Source organism: Hermetia illucens, chromosome 2 (assembly GCF_905115235.1).
Source record: "Hermetia illucens chromosome 2, iHerIll2.2.curated.20191125, whole genome shotgun sequence".
Taxonomy (NCBI): Eukaryota; Metazoa; Arthropoda; class Insecta; order Diptera; family Stratiomyidae; genus Hermetia; species Hermetia illucens.
Genome location: NC_051850.1, coordinates 87,578,872 through 87,591,764, shown reverse-complemented (window position 1 = coordinate 87,591,764; position 12,893 = coordinate 87,578,872). Strand labels below are relative to the sequence as shown.

At 39.8% G+C, this 12,893-nt stretch overlaps 1 protein-coding gene across 12 annotated transcripts in view; it reads left to right on the top strand.

Moving 5' to 3' along the window:
- Positions 1–12,893, top strand: part of LOC119650260 — a 286,586-nt gene that overhangs the window by 198,360 nt on the left and 75,333 nt on the right. For 10 of the 12 annotated variants that reach the window (XM_038052862.1, XM_038052864.1, XM_038052863.1 and 7 more), the window contains 5 exons: positions 8,085–8,358; positions 8,481–8,681; positions 8,774–9,065; positions 9,454–9,935; positions 9,995–10,098. In XM_038052862.1, the coding sequence (XP_037908790.1) occupies positions 8,085–8,358; positions 8,481–8,681; positions 8,774–9,065; positions 9,454–9,935; positions 9,995–10,098 (1,353 nt within the window). Of the gene's footprint in view, positions 1–7,836; positions 7,922–8,012; positions 8,034–8,084; positions 8,359–8,480; positions 8,682–8,773; positions 9,066–9,453; positions 9,936–9,994; positions 10,099–12,893 lie in introns of those variants that run through there. The other 2 variants (XM_038052868.1, XM_038052869.1) reach the window with 2 other exon arrangements.

Below are 12,893 nucleotides of genomic sequence, written 5' to 3'. Positions count from 1 at the left end.
AAATTTACTTGATTATTGTGCAATGTTTTCAAATCAGGTACCCCCTCTTCCCTGATGACGTGGAATGGTGATCCTCAATTTCTCGGCAGCTCTATGGTGCATGTTGTTGTTTGCAAGAGCTACCCTTACGTCTATTGACAGATTCTAAATCCGTATTACTTCACTGTATCACATCGAAAGTAAATACAAGGACGGGAATGGCGAAGGTGTTGATTGCCATGATTTTATTTTTCCCGAACAGCTCAGTTTTAAGGACAAGATCCAGACGCCCTTCAAATTCCCCCAACAACTTAGATTTAATTATTGCTACAGCACGTGTTGTTACTTGCAATATGCCGAGGTATTTGTAAACGTCGTCCGAATCCATACCTTCAATTTGGATGTTATTGTGACTGTATCCTTCATTGTCGGTATGTTTCCCCCGAACAATTGTTTTTATGCGACATTTCTCCAAACCCAACTGCATACCAATATCCCTGCTGAACTGGATGGTGATGTCCAGAAAGAAACGAAGTTGGTTTTCGTCTTTGGCATACAATTTGATGTCGTCAATGTACATTAAATGGCTTAATGTACATTTCGACAACGGATTTACTGAAAATTCATGCCTGAGCGGCAACTGTAAATCAAGTGAACGCGGCGCTTGTATATTTCTACACATCGTTCCGAGATTTCGATCAACAGCTAGCACAGCCACGTCATCTTCAGGAGCTTAGGTATACTGGCAAATTTTTTCAGCATAGTAGCAAGTCGATCAACATAGTCCACAGAAGTATCGACAGCGCAACTCCTTCGGGGTAGCCTTTCATTACTTCTGTCATCAAATAACGATCAACACCCGTTTTAGCAGACAGCAATCTTTGCATTCCGCAGCCTCTATAACGATGGAATCTATGAGCGATACCACGACCGTTTGACTATGGATATAGAAAGTCTATAAGGCCAATATCTATGGTAGAAAAACAAGTCGTGGCAGACCTTACCTGAGATGAAGCGATGGCGTAGGTCATTAGGCCAGACAGCTTTTAGGGATATCGAATTGATGGACCTCAGTGCAAAACCGAGATGTCCGAAGTTCCTTGTTAGGGCAAGCCTAGACCGGATACCGGTTGTTATGTAGCATAGCATAGATCGACTTAATTTAAATATCATAGATACCCTTCTCACCGGCGGTATTAAAAAATTTCCGATACGGCGCACAATCAAAAGCTCCTTGAATGTCCACGGACAGCCCCATCGCTTACCCACCTTTCAGAGTTGCGTCTTTTGAAATCAAAGAATGAAGAGCAGACTCACAAGCCTTTCACGCTGACAAGCGCATTGATTTTCATGGATGCAACCTTAGCGCCGTCTCACGAATGTGACGCTCAACCATTCTCTCTAAACATTTTAAGCGGACCTGTCTGAAGTTTTTTGGACTTGAATAGTAATCTTTCTCAAGCTTCGGTATGAAAGGTACCTTAACTTCCTGACAAGAGGTAAACACGTTACCCACAGCGAGACATGATAGAAAAATATTTCTCGGCAGTCACGCTAGGTATTCTATACCTTAATTTAGCATCACTATACAAATGCCAAAAAAGCCAGGTGGTTGATCTGCTCGGCAATGTAGCAGCTCTGCACCTACCTGACCTGCCACTTCTGTCGCTTGTTTTTCCTGATGATGTATTTCCAAGTGAGTTTGAATTGATTCAACTCTCTTCGTGTTCTGTGAGTTCCGGAAGTTTAAACCAATCTTCATTCGTATTGCATTTATAAGCACGATTCAAAGGTCATCTGGTGGATTTCCTTATTTTCCCGATTCCACCAGGGAACCATTTTACCGCGTTTGTCGCGGGTAATATGACAAGTCTCGAACGTAATGCTGACCACATTACCTCCTACAGTGTTCTGTAGTGTACTGTTACGGTCTTGAATGAAGTGCTCTTACACACTTCAAGGCCCTGATCCAATATGGATTGTTGTGCCAACGATTATTATTATAAATATGACAAGTCTCCTCAAAGCACTCTGAAAGTGTGCGATTCAAAGTTACCAATTGATCTTCTTTCCCTAAAGCAGTCCTTAGTCGCCTAGAGAGTTGCAGTTTATTTATTAAATTCTGTCCAATCTGATTGCCTAGGATCCCGTCTTAATATCTGTTCGCCTGCAATTGTCAGGATGAATTCTATAATAAGTATCAGTGGTCTGGCAGCACCGACCAGTCTGTAATTATCATCATCAAATCTGATATATATGAAGTGCATATTATTAGGTTAACTACTTCCCTTCTTCTTGCTCCAATAAACGTATGTTAAGTATTTGCATGAGTTCAAGACCATTTAATCCCGGATGTGCTACCGGATCCTTTAATTCTTGCGTCGATGGAAGGCACAAAAAAATGATGTTTTTCCTCTCTCGTGTTGAAAGATGACTATAACTACATAAGTCCTGAGAACAAAATTGTCTCAGCTTGGTTGCCTCTAGCAATTTTGACATCCAGATACAGGCTCTCGGTCTTATGAATTTTTCATCGTAATAGATCCCAGCCTCCTTAACTGATCCAATACCACAGATTTTGTTAAATTGAATTAATCCCCCCATTGTCGATTTCCACTTAACGTTTTCTCTGGTTCAAGGTGTTCGGTTTGCGCGATCGGATTCCACAAACTGGCATCAAGTTAGTTCCGTTCATATCCATAGTTTCTCTTTCTTTCTTTTGTTCTGTTAAAAGTGCAGGAGAAGTTACTAACAAGTGGGATTTATTTATTTTCCGCCAGTGTAAGGCTCAAAATCGAGTTCCACCACTGGATGTACTATCCTCTACGCGTGGTTCCATTGTGGAGAAACGCACCGAAGATGCTGCAATTTGATCTGCGGCAGCTAAAAAATTAAGAAATCGAAAAAAAAACTACTGTATATTTCTTGCTTAGAATTGCATGAAGAATCGCCTGGCATAGTTCACCTTTTAATTTTGAAGCAATTTTGTCAAATTACATTTTAATGTGCAAATGTTACGTGTTTTTTGCAAATTTAAGTCTTGATAGCCTTCCATCTTCTACCTGGCCTTCTGACAATATTTGTCCTATATTTCTGGGTCTTTGCTGGATATCTATGTAAAAATTCAGCCCTGCAAAAGTCAATTTTTTTTTGACGAAAATTTGACACCCACGCCTTAGTCTGCCTGTAGGCCTTCTGGCTCTCCGACTTTTGCTTTACCGACAACAATCCAACCATTTCCAGGTAAAATTTTTCATGTAGCCAGCTCTCCGTCTAATAGAATTATGCAATTGGAACGCTTGTTAATTTGGACCAGAATCTTGCACGCGTTTGCTACCATTAGGCTTTCCACAGTACAAGAACACAATGACACAAGAGGGAGATGGCCACTCTACAAAGACCTACCATTTCATTTCGCTTACACCCAAAATGTGCAATCTGTATCGCCGGAATTAGGGAAAGCGAGTATCCTGGGATCTCTCGATACCATTGTCGAACAGTCTGAAGATCAATTATTAACAATCAATCCTTTTCCATAGACATTTCGGTAGCAAGACAGTTATCAAATTTGCTGATTCCTAACACACAAATTTATATCCCCTTCAGTTGTCTTTAACGACAAACGTTAAAAACTTGAAGCGTATTTCAAACCCCAGTTAAGTGGTCCTATATTAATATTTTACCCGTATTCTTAAGTGAATATAGCAGCTACGCTGAGATTGAAATATCTTTTTAGCACCTTTGACCATATCATTGATAAACTTGCTTGTACCATTAGGCTCACTAGACAGCATTTCATTGGTTGGTCATGGTATCCGAATTCTAGCGTGTCGCTAGCCGCTATTCACTGTCGCCCTTTTCTGTTCTTCAATCGCCTCCACTTTTTAAAACTCAGCACTCTTCAGAACTAAAAATATTTTTCCCTCGACAAAGTATAGTGGGCTCCTTCCGACTGTCCACTACGCCCGCGATCATGACTTTTACGTTAAATATTCTGATTCTTTTGGAGGAATACTCGCAAGATTGTTCATTCTCAGGGTTTTGTTCTTTCCATTGGACATCGAATGCGATCGACGTCGGACATTCTCATCAGTCAAGTCAGGGTTTGGGAGCTTTTGCAGAAGTTCGGCGATCACCAATGTTTTTTACGGAAAGGAAAGGGTTGATCGAATGTACCGTTGAACAGTTCGCCTCGGCACTTGTTTATCGTTTATATTTTTGGAGATATGGTCGTTATTGTAGCCTAGTCAATGTAACCTTTAAATTTATACTCGATGTTATCAGAATCACTCTTGGTACAGAGATCATGAGTCCTTTAGGAATTCTCTCCTGAGTAACATTCTGTCTTTCTTAATAAGCCTCTTTCTTCTCTATTTAGAAGTTAGTAAGTTAGTACCTATTCCTGTACTTTAAATCCAGTTTGAAGCCAATTCCCAAAACAGGGAGGTACGCCTTATGAATGAAGATGTCACTAGCCTGACATAAATTTGCATTCGCTTCCGAAATATTGTGCAGAAAACGGTAGTATAATTCCGCATACAGTTCGACGAAGTCCACTTAACTACAAAATATTCAACTGGTTGGAAAGGAACGTATGCACACTCCAAAACCATGTCATCAACAAAAACCACAAATGAACTTTTGGGTGACTTATTAAAGCTAAAAGAACTTAAGGGGGTCATCCCGTGTGAAGGCCGTTTTTTTGCCTCTTTTTAGAATTTTTTTCTGAAGAACTAGATGGAGATGTAAATACGAATTTTTCACCATATATTTATTAATGTCTTGGGCTTGCGCAGTATTTTTTCCAGCCCGATCGCAGCGAAGTGATTCGAACGTCATTCGGACCGATAAATACGCGCTTCATGACTGCGATGGGCATAAATCTGGCATGTGACTTATTACGTGTTTAGCACTCTAATTTCCGAATGACTTCGAATATCAAAAAATCAAATATTCTACACTATATCTAGATATTCTTGATGCCAAAAAAAAAAATTCGATTTCGCGAATCCGACACACGGGATGACCCCCTTAATATTTTACAAGATTGTTGGAATCCTCCATATTCCTCGCTAGAAGTCTCTGGGGCAACACACTTCCCAAAACCGAACGACTGTCATCCAGGACTGAACTCGATATTCTTCCGAAATGTATAAATTGTTGGACGCTTTCGCTGTTAGATCTATCAATACAGTATTGCTGATCATATGTAGATATAATTATTAATTTCACACAAGATTTAGAAAACCTTCCATATACCCTATCCTATTTCCGATCTACAATTTATTTTATAATTTGATTAGTTAAATATGAAATGATTATTCATTTAATTTCAGGAGTGTATGTATGTTATGTAAAACAAAACTTTACATAAATCGATTCACTCTGCATCCCCTTTTTCACAGAGCGACAAGCGTACCCACCGAAGTGTCCCGCTTATTCGAAAATCGAGAACCTTATATCTTTCCCAGGGAGTAAAAAGGGGATGATTATTCAGATACCCAAGAAAAACACTTGTCTTCGGTGCAATCGGGAAGGAGGGGGTATTTGGGTGTTCTCTGCTATCGTTAAAATATTAGCTAATAAAGTATTCATTGACGAGTACAGGTTGGTTTCCGATCAGGTCACCGCTTCACCTATCCTGCAAGACAACCGTCGACAATGTCAACAGGAATCTATCGGGAATGCTCTACGTCCAGTGCGAAACTAATAGTTATTATCTAAGCAACATAAGAGGGCGCACAATATCAATTGTTATTTCGAGACAAAATTATGCAATAATTTGAAGTCCAAAGTGGAGTCCCACAAGGTTGCATTCTAACATCTCGACTACGCCGTGTCTGGGGAGAATATAGACTCAGATCTTTATTTCTTTGCTTTATTCCTCCGAACCCGAATAGCACCTCGAATCCAGTCTGACAATCAGATGAGACCAAATAACGAAACTAACCATTACAAGGTCTTCCATAACACCTAGAATGGAAATGAATGCTATCAGATGTCCTGAAGATGACGCATCAGCAAATGACCTTTGAACCCACCTGAAGAACGTTATCAGCGGTACGACCACAAAAATATTTGGCCTTAGTCGCAACAAAAGTTGGAATGATCTGCTCGATGAATATTGTAAGCTAGCAACGGAACGTGGAATGGAGCAAGAATACCGGCACGGTAATCACCGCGAACTTCGTCGCCTTCTACAGACTTCAAGAGAGCCTATGATAGCATAGCCAGGATTAAACTTCGCAGCTTTGGAGAAAGTGGTGCGTGGTGTTGATGCAATCGCCAGAGCCAATATCCATATATATATACTTTAAGTCTACCGATACTAGCCTATGCTGACGACGAACGTACGAAATATCTCCCCCAGATATAGCAGGCGGCACGAAATCATTAACGAAGGCAAAACAACCAAATTAGCAATAGAACCAAATGACACTTGTCAAATGAAAACCACAAAGATAAGAGGGTACAACTTTGAGACCGTTGATAATTTCTATCATCCTTCTTCGATGCGAGACTTAAAGTTTTTTGGTTATTCCCGAAATAATAGTATTTGTCTACAATTGTATTAATCTCATAATGATTTTTTGTGGATTTTCTGTTCAGGTGCTTTCTGAGTTTGGTCACTATTCCACTTTTAATTTATAGTTTCCAGTCGCTGCATTTACCTCTTTTCCACCAATATTTAAAAAACATTAATTCCAAATGTATGTATGTGTAAGTGTTACCCTCGACATGAAAGGTATAGCGATGACGAAATGTCCGATCTCTTAAAGTTCTATTCATATAATCCAACAGCTACCGTATCCACTGCACCTTTCAGACACAAAAGAATTGTTCTATACATTTACTATGTTTATACGATCTGGCAGCCGGCGATCCGGATCAAGCACGGATTGTGTCAGACACGACATCATAGAAGCCAAGAGCACTGCGCATGTCCATGCTTCTTCACCTACAATGGAATAGCTTATCAGGTTCCTTAATGGCACACCTGCAAGCACGGGGAAAATATTCTTTGCAATAATTCTGACATTCGGGTGTGGAACCCCTGCTGCCATATTGTATGAATACCCTAATAGCAAATATATGAAATAATTCTTAGATCTAAAACCTGCAGTGGTGGACCCACTAATTGCTGGATCGCGTGGATGGAGCTTAACACGCGGTACACATTTCAAGCTGTGTCTTCTGAGATATCCAATCAATTTTAGGGTGTCATTGTAATACTACCTTGCATAGCAAGCCATGAAATTATCCCTTTTAAGCCAAATCGATAGGGATAAGCAAAAATATTAAGCGTATATAAATGTTGTTCCTCCAAATATTCATTTCACTGAGGAAATAGAAATTATCCAAACCTATCAAGATAGCGCTTGTCCGTTAAAATGAATCATCTACTTTTCAAATGTCGTCCATATGATTTGTGTATTTTGAATAATATCGTCTTCATTAAAACCAATTAATTCTTTGAATTCCTGTCAATTTATTTGTTTTATTATTTACGGTGTAAACAATTTTTCAAGAATTTGAAAAGGATCCCGGTCTTGTAGACATCTTTGCCATTTTTTTAAATAAAGCAAACTTCCTGTAACCTAACACCTACGAGGTATTTATGTAGCCAACGTTGTTTAAGCAATTTTTTTAAAGAGCGCGGTGGCCTCATTCATTTATCCGGGAGTGTATATCATAAGAGCAATCCAATTTCCAAGATAATATTCTGTTTATTTACTTATGATTTTCTAAGACGCGTCTTTGTATCATACAAGCGTGCTTGTAATCGGTTACACATTTGGTAGAATTTTGATTATGATTCATTAGCGTCAGACGCTGCAAAAAGCGTATTAGGTACTACAGTCATTACGTAGATATCGCTTTGATCGCTCATGCAGCATGAACTCCGATATCTTAGTAAGCAAGTGATAAGCACTTCAAGCTGGTGAGTGGCAGCAACATTTGACGTTAGCTTGTCTATATTCAATAAATTGTCGCGTCTATTTACTGCACGTTGGAAATTTATTTTTACTTCTTCAATTTACTTGAATTCATGAGTTAAATATTCATTTGTGTCTCATTGAAGATTTCAATCTGACTCTTTCCAGGGCCAATCAGAGAGCAAGAAGAATTCGAAGAAGGCAGGAGCCCCTGAGACAAAGGGAACAGCAATGTCATTCGGTTTCCGTAAGAAAATTCAATCTGCGAACAAGAAAAATGCGAACATATTCAAAGACAAAGGAAAAGAAAAGGAAAAAGCTGTGGATCTAATCAAATATCAAGACAAACTTGATCAAAAACATGTAACGACTGTGATATCCAATCAAGAGGCTATAGTGACTTCGGCAGATGCACAAGCGAATGATTCAAATGGAAATGAGGGTAAGTGGCATGTCCTAAAATAGATTCCCTCTGAGGCGCCAAGTTGCCACAACTAATTTCCAGTTATTGCACAAACGTTTCTAAAAGTGGAGCCAAAAATATATGTCAAATATTAATTTTAGGGACAGAATCCACAAGTGATAAACAAGATGGAAAACGCAACGCCGCGCCATCAATAAAGCGTGATGCTGGAAGCGGACTGCCGGCGTACAAGGGAAGTCGTTTTGGCTTTAGGGCATCGAATATAGTGCGGCCTGCATCGGCAGGGCTAACGCCCAAAGTGACCGACTTTGAGGAGAACATCGAGAACAATAATGTCACAGGTTAGTTCTATATTTAATTTGTATGCCCGTCTGCGGTCCAATCATGCACGCAGACGGAATGTACACGTTCCTTACATTTCCCTGCTTTTCAGAAAAACGTCGCTCCAAGAGTGCAACAGGTACACAACGTTTACAAACAGCACCAACTACCCGCTATCAAATCAATGACCAGCATCATGTCTCCGAAGTGATTTCGAAAAACGCGATTCCAAAAATAGGCCCCGCCACAACTACAGCATCAACAACATTCAATAATAGAAGCCAGTGGTTCTTGCAACAGGAAAGACGCAACAATATGTCTGAATTTCAGCAAAGTGGATTCGGCAAACCGCCGACGTCAGGCCAATACACAGTCATCAACACCGGAATGCACACGAATGTTATGTAAGTTGACTTCCTAAGCAGCGGCTCGGAACATTATAGCTGGATTTCGGATAGCTGCGTGGATTCTTCTCCAACGAAGCATTTTTGGCCAGATCAGTCAGTCGCTGTGCACTAACCTCGGAATGTGAACATTAAAGCGATAGAGCAGCGGAAATTACTCAGTGTTCAAAATTACTCATTGCAGTTTATAGTCAATATTTGATAATGATACATTTATAGACTTTACTTCTTTTCAATATCGAAGAAACCAATGGTTATGAATACTTCCAGCCGAATCACTTTGTGTTTGTTCGCAACCCCTGCTCCAATCCCAATTTAACAAGATTGATCGCATTCTCAACACACTCGATTGTACGTGGTTCTAATTCCGTGACTTGTTCTTTTGTAGCGTGAAACCAATGCCACAGCCCGCAGTTGCTTCTGTTTCGAGATTCACGCTGCACACGACCAGCTTGCCAAAGCCACAGTATCCTGTGCCAATCAGTTTGCCGTCGTCGCGATCCGCAATGGATTCAAAGAATGTGAAGCAAGTGGTGAACAATACCCGCAAAGGATTTACTGGTCCTCGTGAGATATCTACAGATTCGGGAATCGCCAGCCTCGATGCCACTTTTGAATATTCTACGGCGGGTGGAGGGCAGTCCCCCTCACGACATTCACGTGCAAGAAGCAGACCACGTAATCTTGAGATGGTCTTCAATAGTCGTCACAAATTTGATGTTCGGGACTTGGACGATACGCTGTCGTGTGATAGTGTGGAACCTTTAGCGCTCCCGAAATTGCCAAGTGTATTCTCGTCTGATAACCAAACAGTGCCATTGAATGGTTTGGTGCGTTCGAGTTTTAATATGAGCCAGGAAGAAGCAGAAGGTAATTAATTTTGAATGCGAAACATTTTCGATTGGAATTGATTCTATTTACGCCAGCAGATCAAATGAATTGCCGAAAGACGAGCAGAAGTCAATCAGATGCCGAAAATAACGAAGAAGAAAAATTATATCGAGATAGATCTACTTCTGAGAAAACTGCAAAGGTAAATCCACCAATTCAAAATCTATGATAACGTTAGAGTTTCTGATATCACTTAAAATATTTACGGTCAAACCTTCTTCACGTATTTATTCCGGAAACATATTGTAATCCGAATATCACCACGTGCGAACTAAATCTGAACTCACCTTAAAGATGCTTCACGCTCTTTAATACCATAAGTGTTGGAACATTATATGAGTTTGCACTTTGGAAGCCGTCTTTTCAGATGCTTTTCCTTGGAACACCTTGCAGGGATACTGCAACCATTATCAGCTTTTATGAACTGGTAACGTTGACTTTGAAAAGATTTTATCGCTCTAAGGGGAGGCAGTGAATATGCGATTATTTTGAAAAGGGGAAATCTTAACTTCTGGATGTCAGGAGAAAAGTACTAGTTGCATTTGAAATAATTTTAGTTGATTATGAAATTAAATTTTTGCTTCTCATCTCAACTATAATTAGTTGCTTAGTTGTAAGTTACATCGAACGTAAATAACCTCCCACTTGGTTGAATGAGCTAAGAATGAATATTCGTAGCAGTTTGTTAATCTAATTCATATAATGCATAAGAGCTAATAACTTGTCCCTTTGCAGGACGCTTGAGCTTTTACACAACAATAGCGGCCACTTTCTATATGCATAAAAGTACAGAGAAAACATTTATGTGGAACAGCGTGATGTTAATGTTCAAACTGCGACCGATCTAATGATATTTATGTGTTGCGCAACGTCCGTGTCCGGTACCCAAATATAACAAGTCGGAATACCGGAAGCTCGCGCTTCGGGTATAAAGGTTTTGTGTTCATCTTATGTAAGAGACGCACATTTTTCTGTCCGTATATAGCTACAAATCCAACATAATCCTTCATATTTTTCCAAACTACGAGACATACGTACATATTAGAGCCATAGATATCACGCTCACCCTAAACAAACAAACTGCCTATTACCTACTGTACACATATATGCACGTATCTAAATTTATCGTACCCATATTTCCGATTTACGTCTTATATCTAACTGAATTAGGCACTACCCGCAAAGTTCATTAGCACGCATATATTATATACCTACATACACACATGTCTGGCTGACAAATAACTAAAAAACTAAAACAAAATAATTCTCTGCGACCCAATTCATAAGAATTCATTTCGTTGTGGTATTGACGAATTGATATGTGATGATGACGTCATGCAGGTTGTAGAGTGCACGAAATTCACAAAAAATGGTAAAGTTTCACCCCCTATAACTTTGTTAATAATAATTGGATTTTCTTCAAACTTGATCAAACTGTGCACCATGTTCTTCATTACACGCGTGCCAAATTTTGTACTTCTGGGATGAACATAAGGGGGGGGTACCGGGTAAATTTCTAAAATGTGGAAATATACTATTATTAACTTTATTTGTGCAGATATCGGAACCGGATATATTTTGAGGCCTAGATTTCGTAGAGATGCACCACTGTGATTTTTTTCAGATTTTTCGGTTGGATAGGTTCTGAGAACGAGACCTGTTACACTTTTTGTGGGTCATATTTTGAACCCTCACTCCCCTATGTTTCATCTAATATCAAATATTGAACCAGATTCGAAAAGTACTAATTGAGACCTTTCATTTGATACCCTACATGGCTACATTCTGTGAAAAAAAAATTTGCACCCTCCATTGACATGTACGGGGAGCCCCCCCTTAAACTTAACACAAGATGGCGCCACTTACTGCATGTAAAGGGATCACCAGATTACATACTCTCACCAATTTTCGTGACAATCGGTCTAGCTATTTCCGAATAAATCGGGTGTGACAGACAGACAGACAGACAGACAGACAGACGGACAGACAGACGGACAGACAGACACCGTCTCGATTCTAATAAGGTTTTGTTTCACACAAAACCTTAAAAACCGATTTATGGTTCCAATATTTTTTATGTGAATTAATCTGGTTTCTTTACCTATTCTTCTAGAAACAAAACCATTTGTTGAAGGCTCGTGATTCGAAAAAAAAAACCATATCTATCTGCTTATCTAACCGGCAAACTGCACGCGTTCATTGATTTAGCTTCACGTTTTCCATTCACAAGGACGTCTAGATGTTTCTCAGTTGATCATATAGCGATTTTTTCCATTCCCACCCTTTCTTTTTTGACAGAGTGACAGCAATTTTGCTCATTGACAAACCAATGTCACAGTGAAACGAATTTTGAGTGAATTTTTAGTGCATTTTGCGACCGTACTATGAGGGAAGAAGTGCAACTTCTTCTGTGGCCTTTGTCCCGTTTGGTAGCGGGATCGGCTCACCTCGATCCGAAACGCTTTTTTCCTCGGTCTTATACTTCGTTCGAGTGGAATCAATAATCAAACTACTCCCCAGCGTACATAGCCATAGTTGTTTTAGTCGCCTTGTAGCTTATTTCACTGTTCAAGCCAATCTGGCGAGCGGGCCATCACGAGTCATTATCAGGCGCGGATGACATGGTCGTAGCATAGAAGATATTTCCCTCAGAGCTTTTCCTCGATAGATGCATGCAATGTAAATGTCTTCCTAGAAGGTGGTTATACCGAATGCCAAGTCAACATCCTTCCCTCCCTAACCGGAGCCAAAGAGGGTAACAGGTAACAAGTTCGTTGATGCGGTGATATCCATATTTCGCTGATATGTAAACCAATTTCATGGTACAATTCATCATTGTCTGAGAGCATTAATTTAACATATTCCGCAGCTCACTGTGAATGGCTGTGATCATGCCGGTCTTATTTGAGATCGGTCATCGCAAACTCTGTTTGTCCA